The sequence below is a fragment of the Notothenia rossii genome, assembly GCF_949606895.1.
Source record: "Notothenia rossii genome assembly, chromosome: 1".
NCBI lineage: Eukaryota > Metazoa > Chordata > Actinopteri > Perciformes > Nototheniidae > Notothenia > Notothenia rossii.
Genome location: NC_136912.1, coordinates 17257974 through 17285211, shown reverse-complemented (window position 1 = coordinate 17285211; position 27238 = coordinate 17257974). Strand labels below are relative to the sequence as shown.

The following is a 27238-nucleotide window of genomic DNA, read 5'->3' as shown; positions in this document are numbered from 1 at the left end:
TACTGTGAGACAGGGCTGGCAGAGCCGGCTATAGACTATGAATACTGATTCACTGATAGTGTGTGTGTCTCTCTCTAGACACCACAAGTGGGCATTACAGGACACATGCAACCTTTTCAAGAAAAATCCTTTCAACTTACTGTGAATAATTTGACCCCCTATTATAAAATAAATATATTTTCTCCATCTTTATAGCGACACAAATATATATTATGTTGATCTTATTTTCTGGCTAGAATATACTGACACAATACAAAAGGAGATCCTTGAAGTATTATAAAATCACACTTGCTGAACAGCATTACAATCAATGCAAACCATTTATCAAAGATAATGTACATGTCAGCAGTGTCACAATGTATCCTCAGTTGTATGATAATATGGTATTTCTCTGATGTGTTTTTCACGATAAAATAAAACCTTCTACATAATAAAGCTTGATGTGATGTCTATCAATAGGCAAAAAAAGAAAAGAAGGCTTTGAATACAAAGAGAGAGCTCACAGTTATGTGATTGTTGAAATAATTATTTGGCTAAAAACCCATTTCATCAGTTTTTATAACATGTCCCAAATGAACTCTCTTTCACAAAAAAGGTGCTGAAAAAATAGGCAGAAAGTGCAAATAGCTTCCTTTTAGTGCGGCTGTACGTTTCCCTTATTATCACAACAAATCATCTTTAGAGAAGAGCCTTCTCTGCTGTTTGAAGTCAGACTGTACTGGGCCATTCAGGATGGGGGTGTCGGTAAACTCCACGCTGCAGGGCCCGGGGCCGCAGGGGGCGTCCTCCAGCTCCAGCACAGTCACGTTGTTGGGTACAGCGTTGCTGAGGATGGAGGCAGGAACATAAAGTGTCACCTGAGGGCCCCGAGACGGCCAGTAGCGTCCCAGGTTGAAGCCGTTAATCCAAACTTGCCCCTGAAAAAGAAATACTGATTATTAATGCCCTGTACTTTGTCATCATTAAACTAAAAAACCACAGACAATACTTTAGAACTATGAATAATGAAATCTGGGCCTGTGCTAAAGAAAGTCTTGACGAGATCGATTAAACAGCATGTATTTTATTAATTGTTTTTATTCTTTTCTCCACTTTTTCTTTTCTCCTTATTTTTTAATTAATTTGAGTTAATCAGTATTCACCTGTTTTGTTAATGTTCTCAAATACAGATCAGAGGACTATGACCAACCATTATTAGAAATATTTGTTGATCCTATTGGCTAATTATTTTAGCTTTGTTTAGTTTCTGCAGGTTTGCTTAGTTTTTTCTTTTTAACCAACCCAAAACATGTAATGTAACCAACACAAAGATATTCAATTTAATGGATTAAAAATATTTTTGTTTTCCTCTGATACTCCATTACAATTGTGCTAATATTTGTTTTGGATGGCCAAACATTTTGAATTCTAACTTAATAAAAAATAACTGGATAACATACCTTCCTCCATTTGGGCAGCTTGATGTAGGTGTCCTGGGGGAGGTCCGGGATGCCGTCAGGAATGATGAAGCTTCCCTCGTAGAAGGTGGGGAGGGAGAGAGCAGCGGGGGGAGATGAGACTGTTGGTTTGGTTTCACCGAGGAGGCCCTGACTGACCGCTTCATCGATGCTGAGGCTGTACATCGTCCAGCCAGTGAGCGTGTCTTTCCCCAGAGTCAGGTTGGACACCAGGCCCTGTGCAGGGGAGACCAAAAACTATTACAACAAATATTACACTGATATCCTACACAGTGTCAAAGAAAAATGTCAAATTCAAATCTAAAATATAATTTGGTTGCAGTTAAATAAACAGTCTTTTATCTTTTGCAAACCTGCAACTGATATCCAGTAAATCTCTGTGACTGTGAAAAGCAGGCAGTCATATGTCAAGACACACAAAGTAACTTTAAAATGTACCTTAAAGTCATTGATTTCTCTTCCGTAGTTGATTCGGCCCATATTCTCCACCAGTATGTCCAGCTGACTGCCGTCTTTCCCAGTCACATTCACAGTTAAGGCCTTGTTCCTTTCAAAAATCCCCACAGCCACCTGAAAAATAAATCAGAATGGTTATATCAAAAAAATATTCAGAGTTTACTAACATTTGTTAGGACTAGCCATTACATTATTTATAGTAGTGAATATAATCCACTAATTCTATTAAAAATCACCAAAACAAAATTCCATTTACACAAAAAAAACAGCTATAGGTTTCCAAATGTTTAATGTTGTAAAATGTACAAGAATATCAGCCTGTCTAAAATTGTTAAAATGGTGATGGTGCTCAGGACATATTCTGATGGTACCAATAAAGTACTGAGCCTTAAATTGAACTAATCTGGTGACAAGCAATGATCAGAAAAGGCATGTGGTTGGACCTGCACATAACATCTGATAAGAAACGATGAGTCTCACCCCGTCCACTGACAAATACGCTCTGTCATGGACGCCGTTCAGAGGAGATGACAGTGGTGTGGGTGTGTTGCAGTCAACAGGAAGTTTAGTCCTGTAGAGCACATAACCAAAGGCCTACAGTACATGAGATAGAGGAAGGAAATACACGATATATATATATATATATATATATCCACGAATGAATAACAATTATATGACAAAATATTGTTGGTGAATGTTACAGCCGCTGCCTTCCTGGGGCTGTTAAGGCTGTTAAACCTGTTTGTGTGTGTGTGTGTGTGTGTACACATGAGCGGCGCAGTTCCTCCGACGTCCCGCCCTCGCTGCATCCGAAGAGGTGAAAAGAATGCAACAATACATTTTTCACTACTGAAAACAGACAAACATGAATACCTGGTTCAGTTCGATGAAAGTCTGAGGATAAATGCTTTTGACGGGGCCGGAGAAAGAAAGCATTTCTAAGGCATCTGAAATAGTTTGGAGCTGTGGAGGCAAAGGATTACTTTTTAGTATTAATATTTTATTTTTTAAATCATGTGAACAGACATTTTTGATTGATGAGTTAATAGAAACAAAGTGAACATACCCTTTTCATCCCAACAGTCCCATATCCATACTTTGGAGTTGTAGGTGGCATCGGTCCCTCTGGCATCTTACGGTACTGTTGTCAAAAGATAAACAAGTTCTTCCAGGTGACATGCACAACTTATATGCTTTTCTTAATAGTAATAAAGCCCTTTAGCTGTTTTGTATCATATCAAAGTGATTTTAAAAGCAAAACTAGAGGCCTAATGTTCTTACCATTTTGATGACATCACGAATAGCAAAGTACTTCTTTGTGAGGTCTCCTGCTTCAGAGAGAGGGGCGTCGTAGTCGTAGCTTTGGGGCTGCGGGCCGTACGGTGAGTTGGCGCCTGAGATATCAAAAGGCAATCAGAGGGCGAGGTTCATCTTAGCGTTATCATTTTAGCAGCACAAAAATCCCAAGTAGCTTTGTGACATCAAAGTCTGTTAAGGTTCACTCACCATTCCAGTATCCAAAGTTTGTCCCTCCTATGAACATGTACCTGAGGAGAGAGCAGTTACGGTTAAATGAACAGAAATGAGGCACAAAGACATTTAAATAACTTAGAACTGCAAGAACAAGACATTGCCTCTCGTGATTCTCTAACTTCAAGAACATGTATTTATATTTGTAAAATGTCACCCATCATAATGACATCTTAAGTGCAATAGTAAATGCCTTCAGGGTGTCTGAACCTGTATATCTGTAGACTCACATGTTGACGTTTGCTCCCATGGCCAGCATCTCATTGAGGGACTTGGCCACAACGGCGGATGACACGACAAAGTGAGGAGACCCCCAGTGGTCCAGCCAGCCAGTGTAATACTCAGAGTTCACCTGTTAAAGCAGGAGGAAACCCTATGAGCGCGAGAGAAACACTTTTGTCACAAAACCGTATGAGGGAAAATACTTGCCAAAGGTCCATGAGGTTCTGCGTGTCTCTGTGCATTAAAAGCAGCCGTTACATTACCTAACAGGATTAAAACAAAAAGATAAGCTCACGTGTGTTTGTAGGATTTCCTACTGACTAATCCAACACATGACACTAAGTCAATGTGGAAAGAAAACCATGACCCATGGTTTGTAATGCATTTTATCCGAAGATAAATACAACTACAGTGGGGAAAAAAGTATTTAGTCAGCCACCAATTGTGCAAGTTCTCCCACTTAAAAAGATGAGAGGCCTGTAATTTTCATCCTAGGTATACCTCAACTATGAGAGACAAAATGAGAAAAAAAAAAAAAAAATCCAGAAAATCACATTGTCTGATTTTTAAAGAATCTGTTTGCAAATTATGGTGTAAAATAAGTATTTGGTCACAAAATTGTAGACCTGTACCAGGCTGGGAAGACTGAATCTGCAATAGGTAAGCAGCTTGGTGTGAAGAAATCAACTGTGGGAGCAATTATTAGAAAATGGAAGACACACAAGACCACTGATAATCTCCCTCGATCTGGGGCTCCACGCAAGATCTCACCCCGTGGGGTCAAAATGATCACAAGAACGGTGAGCAAAAATCCCAGAACCACACGGGGGGACCTAAGCCGCGTTCACAGCGGAGTACTTTTCCCACTTTAGTTCCGATATAGTTCTGAAATGTCGCGTTCACACCAAAAAGAGCCGGAACTAAAATGAGTTCATGAGAACCTTTTTATCCCCTTTTCAGTCCCTGCTAGAGAGCAGGGACTCTCATGCGGCTTTCTTGTGAGAAAAGAGCTATATTTCTGATTGGCTGGGCGGATTGCAAACCACGCCCCATAAAACTCAAAAAAAGTATTGTGAAGCCACCATTTTATTATCCTTGCATTAGCATTAGCATTATTACAGGGCTCTCAAGTTTTGAACAGAGTTCAGAGTGAGATTTTGGCAGCGGTGTTTGGTACTCCAACTTCTGGCTCCCCTCAAAGTTCCCATGAATCCCTCTGTATCGCGAATGTCAACGGGGGGGGGGGGGGGGGGGGGGGGGGGGATGCTAGTGGAGTGCACGCATCTCAAACAAGCCTAGTTTTTTTACAAAATTGAGGCGCAACTTGGTGGGCGGTACCCTGGAAAGAAATCTCTGCGTGAGAAAATCTCTGCGTGAGAAATACAAGGTGTGGCGTGTGAGCGTGTGACTGGAGTGAAATGCGTGTGTCTCACGCCAATTGCGTGAGACTTGAGAGTTCTGTAGCATTAGCATTAGCCCAGCACAGAAACGCAGAGAGACTAACTTATGGCAACACAAAATAAAACATGGGAGCGGTGGAGATGAGGAGGTGTCGGCGTTCTGGCGATTTACTCGGAAGGCTTCAGTAGAAGCTGCTGGGACTCCCAGCAGCTTCTACTGAAGCCAGTACCCAACTCCGGGGACTTCCGGCCGGGGATTTTGGGCGGCAGTATACGCCGTGAAGTTGTTTGCGGCCTGCCAGTAAACCCAAAGCAGAAGAAGTGACGTCAGCGGCTTCATTTGCCTAATCCACCCCCAGGGATTTATTCCGGTGTGAACGCGATCTGTACTTAGTTCATTAGAACTAAAGAGTTCTGATGAACTAAGTTCTCATGAACCTTTGTGGGAAAAGTACTGCGGTGTGAAAGCGCCTCTAGTCAATGACCTGCAGAGAGTTGGGACCAAAGTAACAAATCTGACGACTGATCCGAGTAAAGGAAAGAATAAATGGGGCCATGTATCGTGAGATTTTGAGGGACAACCTCCTTCCATCAGCAAGGGTATCGAAGATGAAACGTGGCTGGGTCTTTCAGCATGACAATGATCCCAAACACACCTCCCGGGCAACAAAGGAGTGGCTTCGTAAGAAGCATTTCAAGGTCCTGGAGTGGCCTAGCCAGTCTCCAGATCTCAACCCCATAGAAAATCTTTGGAGGGAGTTGAAAGTCCGTGTTGCCCAGCGACAGCCCCAAAACATCACTGCTCTAGAGGAGATCTGCATGGAGGAATGGGCCAAAATACCAGTGTGTGAAAACCTTGTGAAGACTTACAGAAAACTTTTGACCTCTGTCATTGCCAACAAAGGGTATATAACAAAGTATTGAGATGAACTTTTGTTATTGACCAAATACTTATTTTCCACCATCATTTGCAAATAGATTCTTTAAAAATCAGACAATGTGATTTTCTGGATTTTTTTTTTCTCATTTTGTCTCTCATAGTTGAGGTATACCTAGGATGAGAATTACAGGCCTCTCTCATCTTTTTAAGTGGGATAACTTGCACAATTGATGACTGACTAAATACTTTTTTGCCCCACTGTATACACAACATACTGTATCATCACATAACTGAACATGTAAACCACAATCAATATTTCGTGTAATTTGCATTGAGATGATGAGACCTGGGCCAAAGTCCACAGTGGCGTAGAGGCCTTGTATTGAGCCACACTTGAGGAATTTGAGTCCAGCTCCATCTGTGGTGAAGAGCACCACCTCCTCGCCCAAGTGGGACCGGAAAAGCTTAGTCAGGTGACGCATGTAGTTGTAGTCACAGGCGAAATAACTGCCATATTCATTCTCCACCTACCAGACACAGGCACAGCAGGAGGGGGATGTTATGACTTATTCGTGAAGTACTGTAATTGTACGTAATGCACAAAAACTAAAGACACAAACCTGCAGGAATCAGCCCAGGACTCACCTGCACAGTGATGATAGGACCCCCGTTCTGGTAGAGATATGGCTTTATCATGGGCAGTAACTTTCCCATCCACTTATCTACTGCCGCGATGTAATCTAAAATACACATTGAATTTGTATTTATTTAATTAATTTAAGACAGTGATAAAGCATTTGACATGGAAACAAGATTTTTCAGATTTGTTCTATTACAACTTTTGTTCCTAGTTGTTTAAACCCTTTTAGCTTTTAGGATCATGAAACCACAATGTAATACAAGGGGAGGAATACAATACATGCCATAGTGCAGAAATACACATGCAGCAATAGACATGGGTCATTCAAAGTCAATCTCTTAAACATGGGTTCAACTCTGGGATGGAGCTAATTTTCTGCCATAACTCCACAAACAAACTAAACAGGTTTTACAAATTACATCTACATCATTTTTATTTTACAAGTACAAAACTTTTTCTTCTCACGGCGGGATATTACTGCCAAAAGTGACATTTGGCAGTAATATTCCACTGTGGCCGGCACATGTTCCACGGCAGCAGGGGGCGCTACTGAGTCCATTGGGAAGGCGGGAGGTTGAGCAGAGCATGGAACAGCCCTTGCCAGCCCGATGACAGCGGTGTTTCTAGCGATCCGGCGATCTGGGTCAGTGTTATAGTGATAATATTATAAACAAGGTGAATTTAGCGATCACAACGAAAACAGCCAAGACGCATATTGAGCCCAGAAAATGAATGTTATTAGGGCTGTAAATATAATAAGCCTTTGTCTAAAATGGACAACATTGTATCTAAGGAGATTTAAACTATATAGCGATTCTGCACTCGGTCAATCAGCTGCTCTTCATTTTCTTTCCTGCTGTATTCAATGAGTGATACAAATCATTTTTTACCATAAGTTCTGAATAAAACTGATACTGTTGGACTCGGTACTAGTTGACTGCTACCATAAATAAAAGGAAGTAAATTTACTGTGTACTTTGTGAGTAATCCTCCGTATAATGCATGTTTTCTGCTATCTTTGATGAGTGATAAAAAGACCATTTTACCATAAGTTCTTAATGATATTGAAACTGCTGGACTCAGTATTCTTATACCTACTATCACAATACATTGAAGTACTTCTAGTGTGTGTTTTTTTATTTTTAATCCTCTGTCAAAGTCCCCTCCTGAGAACAAAATCAAGCCACTTCTGCTAAGTTTGATGAGGGAAAAAAATATTTGTTGCCATTAGTTCTTCGTGAGATTGACACTGTTGGACTCAGTACTAGTCCCACAAGTACTAAGAAGTACTTTTACTGTGTACTTTTTGAGTAATCCTCTGTCAATGTCCCCTCCTGAGTACAATAATGCATGTTTATCTGCTATTTTGAATAAGCGTTAAAACACCTTTCTTATGAGACTGAAATTGTTGGACAGAGTACTTTAAGAGGATGGTAGACATGATATCAGCAATACTTCCAGTCAGTACTCCAGCAGCAGCATTTTTACCCCTTGGAAAGTCTTTAGAGTCTGGTCTTGATAGCTGGTCACAAATATCCTTCAGCAAAGTGACACACCCGTGTGACTCTTGTTGGCCTCTTATGGGGCTGCTGTCTTTTAAATATGATTATTTCTCTGCTCCTAGTTCATTCCTCTCAGATTCTTCCATCAGTCCCAGTCATTGCATGTCTGTCAATAGAGCTTCGAAAAATGTGTCCAATTCAACAAAATGTTTTTGTGAAGGTCAGAGCTAAATTATAGATTGTTTGATTGTGTAATTACAAGGTGAGAGAAAATAAATCCACATCCTATTAAAATTATTTTATTTACTTTTCCATGTTGTACATATGCTTACTTGTATTACATGTTGAACCACATGCTGGATATCTTCCCCAGCCTCAAGGAAATACAATATAATAAATGGATTCATAATCTTTTATAAAAATGTATAAATTAATAATGTTGTGTGCAAACATTTCAAATTGAAATATAAAATGAAAAATAAGTTTACTTTTGAAATGATTTCTCACAAAAACCTTTCTAAATTATAGTAAATTATTAAAAAAGGTTTCGTCAATATAAGTTTTTCTGCCTAAATAGTTCAAATGGAACGTAAATTATATCAAAAACCACATCCATGGCAATTAACCCACTTTTGCCCGCTATTTAAATTGACTTTTGTTGAAGTTAATAACAATATTGATATTATATAGATATATATATAGCATATCATTGATGCAGTCTTTCTGAACACTTTTCAAATACTGCAAATGAAGAATATTTGTAATGTTCTGCACAGATAGTGCCTTAACTTGAAAACACGTGGCAACTTTAATACAGCAGTTGAAAAGATTTGTGGAAGGATACATTCTTCATGGGCTTCAATGGCTCTCTAGATAAAGGGTGTTTTGTGGTTGCTTGTATTATCCTCAGATAGTGGTTTGTTTAAATAACTAGTGACATTTTAATAAATATTGCAAAAAAGGGCTCCAAAAAAAGGTATATATATATATATATATATATATAACCTGGCCGGCTTAACCCGTCTGTATTTCTTCAAGCACCACAAGATTAATAGTTTATAAAGTACAATTCTGGGCCATTGATTGTGCCATTTCTCCCAACACATACAGTAAAAATGCCTGTTATGAAGCCTTAAAATGGTGCAGGACTTTACATTGGGTTATACTTAAAGACAGGGCTATTCAGTTAAGAGAAGAGCCAAAAGGAAAGAAAATTGTTATAATGGGTGATGTAACATTAATGACTGACAGACATAATATGAGGTCCTTGGCAGTTGGCACTCAGACTTTAGAGGGGTCATTTTGTGATCATGGGGCATCACCCTTACAGCATCAGGACAATATCATATGGATTCAGACACTGGAAGTGTGCTGGAGGCTGAGGCATTGACTGGGACTGATGGAAGGATGAGGCTGATGAGACTGAAGAATCTGCAAGTTACGAACTAGCGGCAGAGGATTAATTATATAATAAGAGGGCAACCATGTGACAGAGTGTGTCACTTTGCTGAAGGATATTTGTGACCAGCTATCCAGGCCAGAATCTAAAGACTTTCCAAGGTGTAAAAATGCTGCTGCTGGAGTACTGACTGGAAGTATTGCTGATATCATGTCTATCATCCTCTTAAAATACTCCGTCCAACAATATCAGTCTCAGGACGAAACGTTTTTTAACGCTTATTAAAAGACAAACATGCATTCTTGTAGTCGGGAGGGGACATTGACAGAGGATTACTGGAAAAGTACACAATAAGTACTTCATAGTACTTGTGGGGGTAGTTTCAGTAGTACTGAGTCCAACAGGATCAATCTCACAAAGAACTAATGGCAACAAAAAAGAATTCCCTCATCAAACTTAGCAGAAGTGGCTTGATTTTGTTCTCAGCAGGGGACTTTGACAGAGTATTTCTCAAAAAATACATAGTAAAAGTACTTCAATGTATTGTAAGTAGCAGGCTAATACAAAGTCAAACAGTATCAACTTCATTAAGAACTAATGGTAACATTTTATTTGTATCATTCATTAAAGATAGCAGAAAACATGCATTATGTACTATGGAGGGGACTCTGACAGAGGATTACTTACAAAGTACACAGTAAAGTACTTCATTTTATTTCTGGTAGCAGTCAACTAGTACCGAGTCCAACAGTGTCAGTTTTATTGAGAACTTGTGGTAACAAATATTTGTATCACTCATTGAATATAGCAGGAAGGAAAATGAAAAGTGCAGAATTGCTGTATAGTTTAAATCTCCTTAGTTAAAATGTTGTCCATTTTAGACAAAGGCTTATAGAGTGGCGAAGTCACGCCCATCTACTTCCGCCCCATGGGACCTTATTTCTGAAAAATTATGTATTGAAGTCAATGGAGAAAGAAAACTTATCTTTCGATCCTGTTTGAATTGTGCCATTAATTACACATATGATGTTTGTCAATCTTAAAAAATCATTTCCATGTCAAAAAAGTCAGTTTGTCTTAAAACTGTTGAAATATAAGACTATGAAAAATACGCAACTAGAAAGACTACAAATCCTAGAGTCGCGTACATTAACGTTACACTCGTGTTGCTCACCGAAACCTTGTAAAGCCGGTTCCGCATGCTGGCTCTTACGGAACCGACTAACTCCCCTTTTCCGTATGTGCAGCTCTTAACATGCCCAGACTTGTAGTGATGTTCACCTCTTTTAATACGTTTCACTTCATTCTGAAAGAAAGAGGTGAAATGTGCTAATGTGACGGCCATCTTGGTGTTGCTGACGTATGCAAGACCAGAGTGTGTTACTTCACAGTTTTACGACACATTATTTTTTTTTTTGCAAGATTATCTTTTAAATTGACAAACATCATGTGTAATTCGTTGCAAAATTCAAACTGGATCAAAAGATAATCTTTCTCTCTCCATTGACTTCAATACATGATTTTTCCGAAATAAGGTCCCCCGGAAGGGGAGGGACTTCGCCACTCTATTATATTTACAGCCTCCTAATAACATTCATTTTCTGGGCTCAATATGTGTCTTGGCTGTTTTCGTTATGATCGCTAAATTCACCTTGTTCAAACACTGACCTAGATCGCTAGAAACACCGCTGTCATCAGGCTGGCAAGGGCTGTTCCATGCTCTGCTCAACCTCCCGCCTTCCCAATGGACTCAGTAGCGCCCCCTGCTGCCGTGGATTATGTGCCAGCCACGGCGGAATATTACTTCCAAAAGTCACGTGACTTTTGGAAGTAATATTCCGCCATGAGAAGAAAAAGTTTTGTACTTGTAAAAAAAAGTGTTGTAGTTGTAAAAAAAAAAGGTGTAATTGTAAAACCTATGCTGAATTTGTCTCTGAAACATGATTTATTAGAAAAATGTTATGTGTTTGTTTGATAGATACGTTTTTTCTTTGCAAAACTAAATGCATCAGTTTGTAGATGGTTTTTTGTATTTGCAAACCACATTGTGTTTGTTAGTGAATCATGAGGCATTTGTAAAACCTGTTTAGTTTGTTTGTCGAGTTATGGCAGGAAATTAGCTCCATAGATTTTGGTCAGCACATCACCTTTTATAATATTTTGATTTCAGTTGGAAATGTGTTCCAGATTTTAAAGCATTTTATAGAGAAAGCTGATTGTCCGAGTTTAGATATATGTGTTATTTTACAGTTTCAGCATACTTCTAGTTACACTGTACTGGATTTAACTGGAAGGAGGCTCGGAACTAGAGTGTTAATACCACTAAGTTGAGAAATACAAAATGGGTAAGCTATTAAAGCTATGCAGATGTTGTCTTGCTGGTGTGCAACACATGACATCGTTGTATGTACTGAAACCAGTAACCAATAACATTTGTCTTCCTGCATCCTGTTTGTCTCTGAAATATTCTCACCTGGATCTGACGACCGCAGCACGATGTCTTTCTTGTTGAGAAGCCAGGCAGGCAGCCCTCCCTAGTTGACAGAATAATGTAAACAATGGCAGCAGGTTTGGATGAAACTGAAATGGATATATAAATACATTGAATTTAAAGTGTTATTGCACCAGGAATCTATGTTTTGAGTTTCAAACACCCTCAAATGTATTCAAAGGGTGGTTTTAAAATGGTTCTAGTTTTTACTAATTATTGTGGTCTTTGTTAGTTTTATTAGGTTAGATTAGGTTAGACTAGTTCTTCTAGTGGAGACTAAATACCAAACATTGGCAGATATATTGAAATGAATCCCGCATTAGAACGCCCTCCGCTTCTGCTCATCCATGCTGTAAACGCTCATATTTTCCCCTAAAAAACCTAATACGCTACTTTGACAGTCCAAACTAATTGCAGTGTATGTTGCCATATTTTGTCCAAACTTTTGCAGCCGTTCAATAAAGCCGGACTCATGGAACTGTAAATGTATTACAATAATTGTGGGATAAGTATTTATAAAGTTATAGTGTATCATCCCTTTGTATGAAACACGGTAAGATGGAGAGGATTATAATTTGTTTATTTACTGTTGGGTAATTCACTCTATAAATGCCCTAATGCCCTGTAACTAGTAACCATTGTTGTAAAATAAGTGTAGTGATATAAAAAGTACAACCATTTCTTATGAAAACTTTCAAGAGTTCAATACTGTAAGGTCAGTTTTTCTTAATTATCCCAGTATGCTATCAAAAACTGAAAAGATATACATGTACTAATAACCCACACTCACCATGTCCCACTCTCCACATATGTAGGGTCCAGGCCGAAGGATCACCATTAAGCCAATATCTTGGGCCAGCTGAAGGAAATACTCCATATCCCGCTCTCCACTAAAACTGTACTGGCCTGGAGACTCCTCGTGGTAGTTCCAGGGAATGTACCTTCAATGGTAATGAAGTAAGAGTATTATGAAAGCATATACACTCAAGTTATTTAAGCAGATTGTATGTTGGCTGACTAATAAATTATATGCAAGAGACCAGGATGTTCCACTGTGTATCAATACTGTTTGTTAGAGAATACATAACGTTAAGTTAAATAAAAAATAAAGATCAAACATATCGAACTGTACGAACAATTGGTAAGGTGAGTTGATTAATTGCACTAGTGTGAAATACTTGCTCCTGATCGAATGCGACATAACATAACATTCCATGCGACCAATAAGGGGTTTCAGTTTTCAGTTTAGCCTTTCTATCAGGTGTAGTGATGCAGTGTCAAAAGAAAAAGGTAAACATTTAAAGACAACTGTCAGTGCAGGCACTTTTATTCTGTCCACTTTACTGTCAATACCAGCAACCTTATGAGGTCTGTTCATCTTTATTGAAGCCAGTTTTGTCTTTCTTGTATGTCATCAAGGGACTACAAATCCTATTTTGTTTTGCAACCCTGCATTATATAAAGGGATGGCACGATATAGGATTTTATCTCAGATAGTCATAAAAACACATACAATAAATGTAATGATGTGTGTAATTAAATATCTTGAAATGAGTGAAGTGAAAAAGTCTAGCTCAATATAAGCTGGGATAAAACAAATAGAACCAGGTTTTTCACAAAAAAAAGACGTGTCCTATCTGTACAGATATTTGTTTCTAAATGAAACACTGGGAAGAGTGATGTCAGTAAGATTAAATGCCATTTTTAGGAAATCATTTAAAACTATGAATGGATCATAGTTGGTGTAGATTAATTTCCTGTAGCTTGTTACCAAATATCTCTACACTGCAGCATGTGACTGCTGACATTTTTGTTAAGTGACTGCAACACAATCACATGCAAATGATTGTAGAGGCAACACCAATGTCAACAGGTCTCTCTCATGTGACACATTTTGTAGGCTAATAGTTAAAACTAGGGCTGCACGATATTGGAAAAAACTGACATTGCGATTTTTTTCCCCCCCTGCGATATATATTGCGAAATTAAAAACATACAGGAATTGAAGAAAAGACCGTTTTTTTTTTCCCGCAAACCATCCTTTCTTGAACTTTAATGCTATACAATTGTTTTTTTTTTAAACTATATTTAACCGGATGAAGGATTTTAGTCACGGACGTCTGGAAGTTATCAGAGCAACAAGCTGAACCTAAAAATGAAAAAAACAAATGAGAGTGAAGCATAATGAGAGCAAGACAACAGGTAAACGTACGTCTGGATGGCATTCAGTCCTGCCATGTACATCTTGAGCAGTCGGTCCTTCCAGTAGACTCTGGGGATCCGGCTGTAATGGATGCTTCCTGATATAAAACGAAACTCTTCCCCATCTTTTCGGAAGCAGTCCTTCTGGTAATCCACGCTGAATGAACCAGGTGCCCCGAGCTGCAGATCAACACATCAGTTAAATCCCAACTCATCCCCATAGTTCAGTTTATATTGTGTTCCATTAAGAGGTTATTGGTTAAAGATTCATGTTTTTATGGTGCAGGGCTGACATCTCAGCTGACTCTAAGGATGTGTCATTACAGTAACACATACTAACCTTGACTGTATAATAAAGGTGTTGAACAATGCTTAAATAGAATAAAACTGTCTATACAAACCAACATGTTTTTAAAATGTTGTCATGTGGAAAGTTGTTTAGCCATATAGACCATGTATGTTGTACAGGAATTTACATATTGAAGATTTTGTCTTCTGGATGAAATACATTTGTGTATTGACCTGACAATAACTCAACCAACTATTTTTAAAAGCATAACTGATGTTAACATACCATTCGCGGAATCTAAACATTGTTTCCTCACATTAACATCTCTTGAATGTCGGGTATTTCTTTGTACTTAAAAAAATATGAATTTGACGCCACGTTCCAATCCTTTGTTTTGCATTTCGGTGACCTATACACTTGTATAATATGTGTTTTAATGTCATGGGCTGCAGTCATAGCTTCTTACATGTCGACCACAGGCTATAAAAAGCTTTTGGAAGTACTTACTGAATTTCCAAAAAGCAGAAGTAGCAGCAGTATCTTTCCAAATCCGAGCAGGGCCATGTTGGTCCTCACAGGAGGCGTGCTGTCCGGGTTAAGAACAAAATAAAGCAGCTGTTCCCTTAAACACATCCAGCTATGGTCATTACTTCCCTGTGTGTTAGCACTGCAGCATGAGTTGCGGAAGTGAAATCATGTGATGCTGTATTGTTGAGTTGTAAAACCCGTTTTAAAAAGGGCCATGGTACCCTTCTCATTTCACTTATTTCCCCTCCTCGACTCCTCGAATCCTCGATCCTCCGGTAGTGACCCGGAAATGAATTTCAGCGCTCCTATCGTCTATCCCTTCACCTCGGTGTGAAACGTCACAGGATTAAGGGATAGAGGAGAGGAGAATTAAAAAGGATTTAGGAGAGTACTTTAAATGCACTTTCACTATCTGACGTGTTTATGATGCGCCAGCGGACGTCATAAATGTGCGTCTGCTGCTGCAACTACAGTTTTCTATACAGCGGACTACAACATGGATGTATAATAAGAAGGAGAGGGACTACTGTAAACTCATCTAGAGACTCTGCACCGTGCTCTGGTGTTGTTTTATGCTTTATGAACGTGGACAACAGAGAAACATATTCTTCATGACCAAAGTTGGAATTTAAATGAAAAGGAAAGTGAAACTTATGCTCGTCCTCTCCCTCCGGTCCACATGAATACAAATGACGCCAATACGTATGATTGTATGAAAAGATCTTAAAATAAATACTTTATTTATTATAAACGTTAGTCCTTAACATCTGTCACTGTGTATATCACCATTCAAACATCTTTTAAAAGTTTAACAAACCCCACACAGCTCAGTAAAGACTGTGAAATGTTGACTTTATTTGAAAACTAACGTTCATATTTCTCTTTTTGATTATAATACTGATGATCATTAAAAAAAAAATTACTTTGGCAACTTACCACATACGTTTTAAAAAGCCTAATAAGCACCGTAACTTTCATGATATAATTTCTCGGTCATAATCGGTTGTTTCCGTGAACGGCCGACTGTTGTGTGAATGCAAATGCTGCGGCCGCAAGGCATTCTGGGGCAGCATTTTCTCCTCTCCTTTCGGTGAGGGAGGTCCAGTGGTTCCTAAATTAAAGGAGGTTATATAAAGGAAGTTTGAAACCTCCTTTCCTTCTAGACTAGAGAATTGGAACGGCACTTATCATGGCTGCCACTGAAGTACTTTCGGGTAATTTCACTCGTTTAGGGAGTTCCTAATAAATGGACTATCAGACCGCAACCCAGATTTCTAGATCATGGTCATGTAGAATAAGGCATTAATAAGTGTTTTATAATGACTAATAAAGAGCCAATATACTGCTAATATGAATGTTAATTAACAACTAGTTGATGGTTAATTTGTGTACCTTAATATAAAGTTGTACTGCTTATATGATGAACATCGATGTCTACAGTATGTGCCTTATTCTGTATTTGACATAATTGTTTCAATAAAAAACAATATATAACTCAATATATTGAGATAGCTAAGTCAATATATTGAGATAGCTAAGTCAATATATTGAGATAGCTACGTCAATATATTGAGATAGCTACGTCAATATATTGAGATAGTACATCAATATATTGAGATAGTACGTCAATGACTTACAGGACTTTTTTTTTTCCTGTGGCGCAAACAGGCATAGATTCCACCTCTGAAACACACTTTTTTTCTGAAAACCTGCATTACAATCTTCTCGCACTTCATCTGATCTCGTATGACTTCCTTTCTAGCAGCCTTCTCACTGGCCTTTGGTATGTTTGGCTCCGTTTGACATCCTTCTTCTCCTTCTCGGCGAATCGCTCCCACGTGGAGCATATATTGCCACCTACTGTTGATTTATTTAATGTTCATGTTAAATCCTTGTCCTCAGACCAGTGTTTTTGAGGAATTTGAAGATCAGCTTGTTTACTTCATTTCTTGAGTTACTTGCGAATATTGGCTTGATATCCATGTCCTTGATGTTATGTTGTTCCAGTGCAGTTTTCAGAATGAGTCTTTGTCTGTATTCCGGGCAGCTAAAAAATACATGATGTATTGTCTCTGGTTGTTGGCAACCATCACAGTTGCCAGTTGGATGTTTTACAATCAAATGCAGTGATGAGTTTAATCCAGAGTGACCCAATTTTATCCTGCTGTTAATGTTCTGTTCTCTTCCACTACTCCCCCAAGTGCTTACCGTTCCTACTTCCCTTTGTATCTGGTATAAATGTCTTCTTTTAGTGTTACTGTCACATAGTTTTTACCATTGTTGCTTGATAACAACTTTTGTAACAGATTTGACTTCTGCTCTACTGATGGGTACCATAATATCAATCTGGTTTGCTTTCAAACCACATTTTGCTAGTTGATCCACTACCTCATTTCCTCTAATACCCACATGCGCTGGAACAACAATTCCCAAATGAACTAACCTAAACATGATGTGTAAAATTTCATGTAAAATATCCTGACGACATTCTGAAGAGAAGCTGTTTATACTCTCCAGAGCTGCGCTGGAGTCAGAGCAAATGACCACTCGCATTGGCTGTATTTCCTCTACCTACTGAGATGGCCATCATCTCTACTGTGTATACTGCGACGTGATTACTCGTTCACTTTCCCACTTTGACCTTTAATTCAGGAACATAAAATGCAAAACTAGTTTGACCATTTTCTGGATTTTTGGATCCATCAGTAAATATGTGTATAAACTGCCCATATTGTTCATGTAGAACAGTGTTCACATAAGCCTGCACATTGATTTTATTTTTCATTGAATGTAACCGTTTCAATAATGATAAATCTACTATTGCGGTAACAACCATGGTGGAACAGCTGATAACAACACCGTCGGACTAATATTCCATTCTTTAACTTTTAATTCCTTACATAATTCCGAAACAAACACAAAAACTTCTTTTTTTTTTTAATTGTGTTACTTTTCCAACTTGTTTTTACAGTTTGTTTAATAGGGTGAGTATCTTTATGGCCCTGTAGATTTGCCCAGTAATTAACTATTTTCTCCTAAAAAAGACATTGGTATTTATCCAACCTCTACCTGAAGTGCCGACACTGGTGTAGATCTGACTACCCCACAGCATATCCTTAGTGCTTGTGCCTGGACTCTATCTAATTTTTGAAGAGAAGAGTATGCAGCTGAACCATACACTATTAGTCCGTATTCTATGACTGATATAATTAAGGCTGCATACGTTCCTCAAAGCAACTTTATCAGCCCCCCACTTAGTGCCAGCCAAGCACCTCATAACATTTAAAACCTTTTTACATTTATCTACTACTTTATCAATGTGAGTACTCCATGTGACTCTCTCGTCCAACCATATTCCCAGAAATGTAAATTTCTTCACTTTCTTTAGTTCTTGTCCATAAAGTTTTAACCTAACCTCCTCACCTATCCTTTTCCTCGTAACAAATAAAGTTTAAGTTTTTTCCACCAACAATCTAAACCCCCATGTCATAGACCAGCTGTCAATTTCCGTAATGGCTTCCTGAATCTTAGCTACAATATAATTTACATTCCTGCCCCTTTTCCAAATAGCTCAATCATCTGCAAAAAGTGACTTATCAGATCCTACTTGTGTATACAGTATATATAATTTATCATGATAGAAAACAAAAGAGGACTAATTACACTCCCCTGCGTGGTTCCATTTTCAACTCCATGCCTTCGAGAATATTAATTGCCAACTCGGACTCTAATGGCAAGGCCAAACAAAAAATTCCATAATCCAATTATATACGTTACCTCCCAGAGCCATAATGTCCAGTTTTATTAATAATCCTTCCACATCATATCGTAAGCTTTTTCCACATCAAAGAATACAGCTACAACAAACTCCTTATTCACCCGGGCTTTCCTGACTTCAGATTCCAGGAAAGGCTGAGCTGATAAAAAACACCTGCCTTTATTGATGTTTCAGCTAATTGGATTACGCCATTCCTCTCAAACACTGAGGGGTGTTTAAAGAGGCCACTCCATTTAAGCTTCCCCTTTTTAGAGCCTCTTCCCCCTGCATGCAACAATGGACTGGCCAGTAGTGCTATACATTCCTGCAGTGTGGAGGTGAAGGGGGGGTATGACCAGGCTCTTGGATCCGACCAGGAAGGAGACAGCTGATCCCTTGGACACGTGCTTAGACTGAGTAGACGGAGATAGGAGTGAACGTTGAAGTGAGTGCGAGATTGAGAGCAGCTGGTGGAATGGCTTCTTTGAGTCCTGGAGAGGAGGATGGAATGAAGTGAGGAAAAAAACCTTCAAGAAAGAAGATAGACATGTCAAGTGACAGTCTTAGTGAATCTGATTCACAGAATGAATTGAAGAGAGTAAAGAAAAGGATTGAGAATGAAGAGTGGAAAGTGATTGTGGAGTTTGGTGAGCAATCCGCAGCTAAGCTACATCCAGTGGCCCTGACAAAAGCAATTCACAAAGAAATTGGATCGATAAAACAAGCAAGATTTCTGAGCAAAGGACGGATGTTGGTTGAGTTGATTAATGCAAGACAACAGGAAAAGTTACTGAAAATGAAGACCCTGAATGAAGTTCGAATTAAATGCCATGTTCCTGGAGCAAATCGGAAAATACTTGGAGTTATCAGTGGAGTTCCCATAGAAATCGGCATAGAAGAACTCAAGAAGGAAATTAAAGGGGGGAAAGTGACTGTAGTAAAGCGTCTTCCTACAAGGTACCAAGGTAAGATAGTGGATAGTTTGTCTGTTCTTCTTCAGTTTGAAGAAACAATACAACAGAAGATAATGATCGGTTGCATGAGCTTTCCAGTAAGAGAATTCATCCCTAAACCTCTGCGGGGCTTTAAGTGCCAAAGGTTTGGGCATGTGGCAGACAAGTGCAAAGCAACTAAGCCCAGGTGTCCAACATGTGCGGGGAACATGAATATGGTAGTTGTACTGCAGGTGCTAAGGTGAAATGTTGTAACTGTGGTGGGGAACATAGTGCTGCGTATCAGGGCTGTGAAGTGCAGAAAAAGGCCAAGGAGGTGCAGAGATACAAAGTGCAAAATAAAGTCTCATATGCTGAAGCAACAGAAAAGGTTTCACTAAACATAGCTAGGAAATCCCAAGTAGCATCAAGTATGTTCTCTTCAAAAGATTTTCCCAAACTCCCACAGGCAAAGGAAAGCTCCACAAAGTGTTCACATAAGTGTGTGATAGGAGAGGATGCATTGATTGTTAATAAGTACAAGTTTGTGGCCTTTATTGGAAAAGTGGTGAATGTTGCTTTACAACAGACAAAAAAGAGGTCAAGACTGAAAACAATAGTGGAGGCAGCAGGTGAATTTTTTGGGATAAAGGATATAACTGTTGAAATGATACATGAAATGCTAGCCACCAATAATGATTCACAGATTAGTGAGTAGATGAATGGTTTTTCTCATTCTGCAATGGAATGCTAGAAGCCTTATTGCAAATGGACAAGAATTCAAGACCTATATATATATATATATATATATATATATATATATATATATATATATATATATATTAGTTAAAAGAAAAACCAGACGTTATTTGTATTCAAGAAACATGGCTGAAGACTCATTTGGACTTCATAATTGGGGGATATATATTGCTATAAGACAAGATAGAAATGATGGCTAGGGAGGGGGATGTGCAATCTTTATCAGAGAAGTCATGTCTTATAGTAAGCTAACTTTTAAGAACAGTCATGATTTAGAAATAGTGGGTGTAGAAGTTTGGATTAATAAAAGGAAAATTAGTGTCCTGAATTTTTATAATCCATGTAATAAACTCAAAATAGAGGAATTAGACAGTCTTTGCCAAGGAAATGAAATAATATGGTGTGGTGATTTTAATGCACATAATACAATGTGGGGAGGGAGATCAACAGATTACAACGGACAGGTGGTGGAGGATTTAATGGAGGCAAAGGAATTAGTTTGTTTAAATAATGGGCAAGGTACAAGGATCAATTTTAGAGATGGAACAGAGTCTGCGATCGACCTAACTCTTGTAACAAGTCAATTAGCTTCTGGTAGCAGTTGGGAAGTATTGGCAAATAACAGTATTGGGAGTGATCATCTTCCGATTATAATCAAGTTTGATATAAATCATGTGGTTGAGCTAGACGGTATCATGAGATGGACTTTTTCTAAAGCAAATTGGGAGATGTTTGCTAAATTGTGCGACAATGAATTGGATCAGATTGATATGGCAGAAAGTATTGATGAAATAAATGAACAATTTACTTCAAATATAATTAAAAGTGCTAATCAAACTATTGGGAATAAAACTGGGAAACTTGGTAAATGTGTTAAGATGGTACCGTGGTGGAACAAAGACTGTAATGATGCAATCCGAAACAAAATCAGGCTGTTTGGAAAGCTAAGAAAGACACATTCATTACATCATTTATTAGAATATAAAAAGGCACAGGCTCAGGTAAGGAACATTGTTAAAAGAGCAAAAAGGGAATGTTGGAGAGGATTCTGTTCAAGTATTGGGAGAACTACACCATTAGATAAAGTATCGGGAATGATTAAGAAGATGAGGGGAATAAGACATCAGAGTAACCTGCCAGTATTAGAGATTGGAGGGGAAGTTGCCACTGGTGCTTTGGAGAAGGCAGAAATTCTAGCTGAACATTTTGTCAAAGTTCATTCTTCGGAAAATTTGACAGAAGAAGGTAAGACCAGGAGGCAGGAAGTGTTAGATGAGCATCCTAATGTATATGAAGAAAGACATTCGTCGCAGAGTGTTGTAAATATACCTTTCTCTATTCAAGAGTTGAGAAGAGCATTAAGTAAGTGTAAAATGACTGCTCCTGGGAAAGATAATGTATGTTATATAATGTTGACCAAATTAAGTGATTTTGCATTAGGAAAGCTGCTGGAGATGTACAATAAGATCTGGGAGAAAGGGAAGCTGCCAATAATATGGAAAGAGTCAGTCATTATTCCTATTAGGAAACCTGGGAAAGATCCAACCAGTCCAGGCAGTTGTAGACCTATAGCTCTTACATCACACTTGTGTAAAGTTATGGAAAGAATGATAACAGAAAGGCTAACATACTACATTGAGAAAAATGAACTAATGACTCCTTATCAGAGTGGGTTTAGAAGAGGGCGGAGTACTTTAGATCCACTGCTGTGCCTGGAGTCTGAAGTCAGGAAAGCCCAAGCGAACAAGGAGTGTGTTGTAGCTGTATTCTTTGATGTGGAAAAAGCTTACGATATGATGTGGAAGGAAGGATTATTAATAAAACTGGACATTATGGGTCTGGGAGGTAATGTATATAATTGGATTATGGATTTTTTGTTTGGCCGTGCCATCAGAGTCCGAGTTGGCAAGTCATATTCTCGCAGGCATGAAGTTGAAAATGGAACCCCGCAGGGGAGTGTCATCAGTCCTCTTTTATTTTCTATCATGATCAATGATATATATATATATATATACACAAGTAGGATCTGATATTGGTAAATCACTTTTTGCAGATGATGGAGCTATTTGGAAAAGGGGCAGAAATGTAAAATATATTGTAGCTAAGATTCAGGAAGCCATTACGGAAATTAAAAGCTGGTCTCTGACATGGGGGTTTAGATTGTCGGTGGAAAAAACTGAAACTTTATTTTTTACGAGGAAAAGGATAGGTGAGGAGGTTAGGTTCAAACTTTATGGACAAGATCTAAAGAAAGTGAAGACATTTACATTTCTGGGAATATGGTTGGACGAGAGAGTCACATGGAGAACTCACATTGATAAAGTAGTAGATAAATGTAAAAGGGTTTTAAATGTTATGAGGTGCTTGGCAGGCACTAAGTGGGGGGCTGATAAAGCTGCTTTGAGGAACGTATACACGGCCTTAATAAGATCAGCCATAGAATACGGACTAATAGTGTATGGGTCAGCTGCATATTCTTCTCTTCAAAAATTAGATAGAGTCCAGGCACAAGCACTAAGGATATGCTGTGGGGCAGTAAGATCTACACCAGTGTCGGCACTTCAGGTAGAGGTCGGAGAAGTACCTATTTCTTTGAGGAGAAAGCAGTTAATTGTTAATTACTGGGCAAATCTACAGGGTCATAAAGATACTCACCCTACTAAACAAACTGTACAAACAAGTTGGGAAAGTAACAAAATAAAAAAAGAAAGTTTTTGTTTTTGTGTTTCGGAAATATGTAAGGAATTCAAAGTTAAAGAATGGAATATTAGTCCGACGGTGTTGTTATCAGCTGTTCCACCATGGTTGCTACCTCAACCTATAGTAGATTTGTCACTAGTGAAACGGGTACATTCAAGGAAAAACAAATTCAATGTACAGGCTTATGTGAACACTGTTCTACATGAACAATATGGGCAGTTTATACAAATATTTACTGATGGATCCAAAAATCCAGAAAATGGTCTAACTAGTTGTGCATTTTATGTTCCTGAGTTAAAAGTCAAAGTGGGAAAGCGTACAAGTGATCACATTGCCGTATATACAGTAGAGATGATGGCTATCTCTCTAGCACTTCAGTGGATAGAGGAAATACAGCCAATGCGAGTGGTCATTTGCTCTGACTCCAGTGCAGCTCTGGAGAGTATAAACAACTTCTCTTCAGAATGTCGTCAGGATATTTTACATGAAATTTTACAAAGCATGTTTAGGTTAGTTCATCTGGGAATTGTTGTTCAATTTGTGTGGGTTCCAGCGCATGTGGGTATTAGAGGGAATGAAGTAGTGGATCAACTGGCAAAATGTGGTTTGAAAGCAAACCAGATTGATATTATGGTACCCATCAGTAGAGCAGAAGTCAAATCTTTTACAAAAGTGGTTATCAAGCAACAATGGCAAAAACTATGGGACAGTAACACTAAAAGAAGACATTTATATCAGATACAAAGGGAAGTAGGAACAGGAAGCACTTGGGGGAGTAGTAGAAGAGAACAGAGCATTAACAGCAGGATAAAATTGGGACACTCTGGACTAAACTCATCACTGCATCTGATTGGAAAACATCCAAATGGCAATTTTGATGGTTGCCAACAACCAGAGACAATACATCATGTATTTTTTAGCTGCCCGGATTATAACAGACAAAGATTCATTCTGAAAACTGCACTGGAACAACTCACCATCAAGGACATGGATTTCAAGGCAATATATGAAAGTAAATCAAGAAATGAAGCAAACAAGCTGATCTTCAAATTCCTCAAAAGCACTGGTCTGAGGACAAGGATTTAGTATGAACATGTAATAACTCAACAGTAGGTGGCGATATATGCTCCAAGTGGAAGCGATTCGCCATTAAAGAAAAGAAGAAGAAGGGGGGGGTAAGCCCAAGCGAACAAGGAGTGTGTTGTAGCTGTATTCTTTGATGTGGAAAAAGCTTACGATATGATGTGGAAGGATTATTAATAAAACTGGACATTATGGGTCTGGGAGGTAATGTATATAATTGGATTATGGATTTTTTGTTTGGCCGTGCCATCAGAGTCCGAGTTGGCAAGTCATATCCTCGAAGGCATGAAGTTGAAAATGGAACCCCCCAGGGGAGTGTCATCAGTCCTCTTTTATTTTCTATCATGATCAATGATATATACACAAGTAGGATCTGATATTGGTAAGTCACTTTTTGCAGATGATGGAGCTATTTGGAAAAGGGGCAGAAATGTAAAATATATTGTAGCTAAGATTCAGGAAGCCATTACGGAAATTGAAAGCTGGTCTGAGGACAAGGATTTAATATGAGCATTTAATAACTCAACAGTAGGTGGCGATATAGGCTCCAAGTGGAAGCGATTCGCCATTAAAGAAAAGAAGAAGATGAAGGGGGGGTATGTGTGAGTTGCTCTTGGGCAGAAGAGAACACAGGATGTCACCCATTTTTGTGATGTTTTGTTTATGCATTAAATGCTAGATTGTGTCTGTTTATATCTACACCTAAAAAGGTTTAAACCTGATTGATTTTATTACCCAACTGTACATATATTGGGTAAATAAAATCCTTATTTTTGCACCTTAACCTGCATTCCTGATGTTTGCGTACCCTGGTCCTTCACTTATGGTGGCAGTGGTGGGATCAGCAGTAGGAGTTGCAGAAGAGATATTTTTGGATTTTTTTTAAACTTCACTCTCTCCGTTTTTCCCAAACATGCTGGGGAGAGCGAGAGGAAGAGAAGGAAACATGGTCACACGAGGGCAGCAGCCTTAGCTGGAGGAACATACGTCTGATTCAGAAGTAGAAGTAGCTGAAGCCGGGTCCGCAGAAATTGATGAGCCTATGGAGCACCCCGTCAATGACCTGGCCAATATTCTACGAGCACATATGGATCAGCAGCAGGCACGAGACGCCCAAATAGCTGTGGAGACAGCACAGCAAGAGCAGCAGTTTAGAGCGTTGTGTCATCAATTTAATCTGCTTCAATCAGAGGTGCAGGCCCACACATCTCCAACCTTGGAGCAACTTTCTGGTAAGGCTAATACTCGGGGCTAATGTGATGGGCTTAGAGGAAATGAACCGTCCTCACCAGACATTATTTGGAGTTCCTCATCATGACAGCTTTTCAGCAGTGCATTTAAAAACTCAAGGCTTCAACCGTTAACCGATTTTGATGATATTGAACATGTTCTCGTTACTTTTGAGAGAATTGCAGCAGCATGCAGATGGCCAACGGAAGATTGGACTTTCAAGCTTATTCCATTATTACCTGGTAAAGCCAGAAGTGCATATGTTCATATGGATGTTGATGATGCTCTAGACTATGAGGAAGTAAAAAGAGCTATTCTTAGAAAATGACATAAATCCAGAAACCTACAGACAAAGGTTTCGCATTAATGAGGTTGAACCACAGGAGAGCCCAAAATAATTGTATGTGCTTTCCCCAGAGCTACAGGTTTGGATTAGGGAGCACAACCCTAAAACCGCAGCTGACCTGGCTCATGTGTTTGTCACTGCCAAGCAGAAGAAGCAGCCATGGAGCTTCACTGCCTGCCAAGACGTCTAAGGACCCCAAAGGGCAAGCTGTGTCTCGGTCAACACAGAGGTTGGACTCAACATGGGGTAAGGCTCCTATAAGGGAGAAACCAACAGAGGTGAACTCAAATGTTAAACCCTACAAGAGACTAATTTGTTATGTGTGTTGTGAAGAGGGACACACTTGACCTGTTTGTCCCAAAAATCCTGTCAAATTGACCCAGATGTCCTATATGCCCAGAGGTGACCGGGAGCCAAAGAATGAGCAACAACAGCCACGGAGAGAGACCATGGTGGAAGTCAATGGCTGTGAGTTAAAGGCCCTGATTGACAGTGACAGCAGCCAGACACTTGTTCACAGACAGTTCATTTCTCCACATGATTTAAATACGATTGACACTGTGCCTATTTGCTGTGTACATGGCGATGAAAAACCTTATCCCACAGCAGATGTTTATCTTAAAGTGAGGGGCCATAGTTACCTTCGGAATGTTGGAGTGGCTGATCGCCTCCCTATCCGGTGGTGCTTGGTGACGACCTGCCTGTTCTTCTTGATCTTTTGCATCCAAGTAAGGTCTGTAATCAGTTAAAATAAGTGCTTAAACATAGTTAACATTGCAGGAAAGAAATATATAAGTACTTTGTCAGGCTTAATATTTATCTGGAGATACCCCCAAAGCTTTTTTCTTATTCAAAAGAAGACCTTAACCTAAAGTATTCTTCAATGTTTAAATAAAGCCTTATTAGTTTGTCTTTTTTGCACATCCTCCTATTAATAGAAGGGAGGCGTGTGGCACAGTGGATAGAGCCTTTGTGTGCGGTCACAGGTTCAAACCCCACTGCAGTCAGCATGTTGTTGTGTCCCTGGGCAAGACACTTCACCCCAAATTGCTCCTGTGGGGATTGTCCACAGTATTGAGTATGTAAGTCGCTTTGGATAAAAGCATCTAACAAGTAACATGTAATGTAATATCTAATAATAACATTCAATAACGTGCTTTAACCACTAGGTGTCCCTTTCTATCAGCTTTGCACCGTTATGGTGTAAATACAGCCTATCTACCAATTGGATCAAATATAAAAGTCAGCAAAATTAGTATTGATACTGCAAGGAGATGTATATTGTGAAGAGAAATTGAAGATGTTGTTTAATTGTTGATATATTTATGATCCACGTCACATATTCAGTTGCAGCAGCACTTCTTCCTGTTTGTCCAGAAGTCTTCTAATCAGAGCTCTATAAATAAAGAACTACGGCAGATGTGTAATATTTAAT

The 27238-nt window shown here is 38.9% G+C and overlaps 1 protein-coding gene across 4 annotated transcripts; it reads right to left on the bottom strand.

Moving 5' to 3' along the window:
- Positions 1 to 301: 301 nt before the first annotated feature.
- On the bottom strand, positions 302 to 26538 carry glb1 (galactosidase, beta 1). Of its 4 annotated transcripts, none has more exons than XM_079678443.1 (17): positions 26445 to 26538; positions 14976 to 15054; positions 14190 to 14359; positions 12768 to 12918; positions 11960 to 12020; positions 6591 to 6685; positions 6292 to 6472; positions 3873 to 3928; positions 3674 to 3795; positions 3420 to 3460; positions 3195 to 3307; positions 2980 to 3054; positions 2787 to 2876; positions 2394 to 2507; positions 1896 to 2027; positions 1440 to 1673; positions 302 to 917 (listed from the first exon to the last, which is right to left on the bottom strand). In XM_079678443.1, exons 1-17 carry the CDS (start codon positions 26525 to 26527, stop codon positions 663 to 665), a joined length of 2052 nt encoding a protein of 683 aa, XP_079534569.1. In that variant the 5' UTR covers positions 26528 to 26538; the 3' UTR covers positions 302 to 662. The 4 variants fall into 4 exon arrangements, with proteins under 4 accessions (XP_079534569.1, XP_079534570.1, XP_079534571.1 ...); XM_079678444.1 differs by lacking the exon at positions 26445 to 26538 and adding an exon at positions 18660 to 18719; XM_079678445.1 differs by lacking the exon at positions 26445 to 26538 and adding an exon at positions 15933 to 15996.
- Between the last annotated feature and the right edge of the window lie 700 nt (positions 26539 to 27238).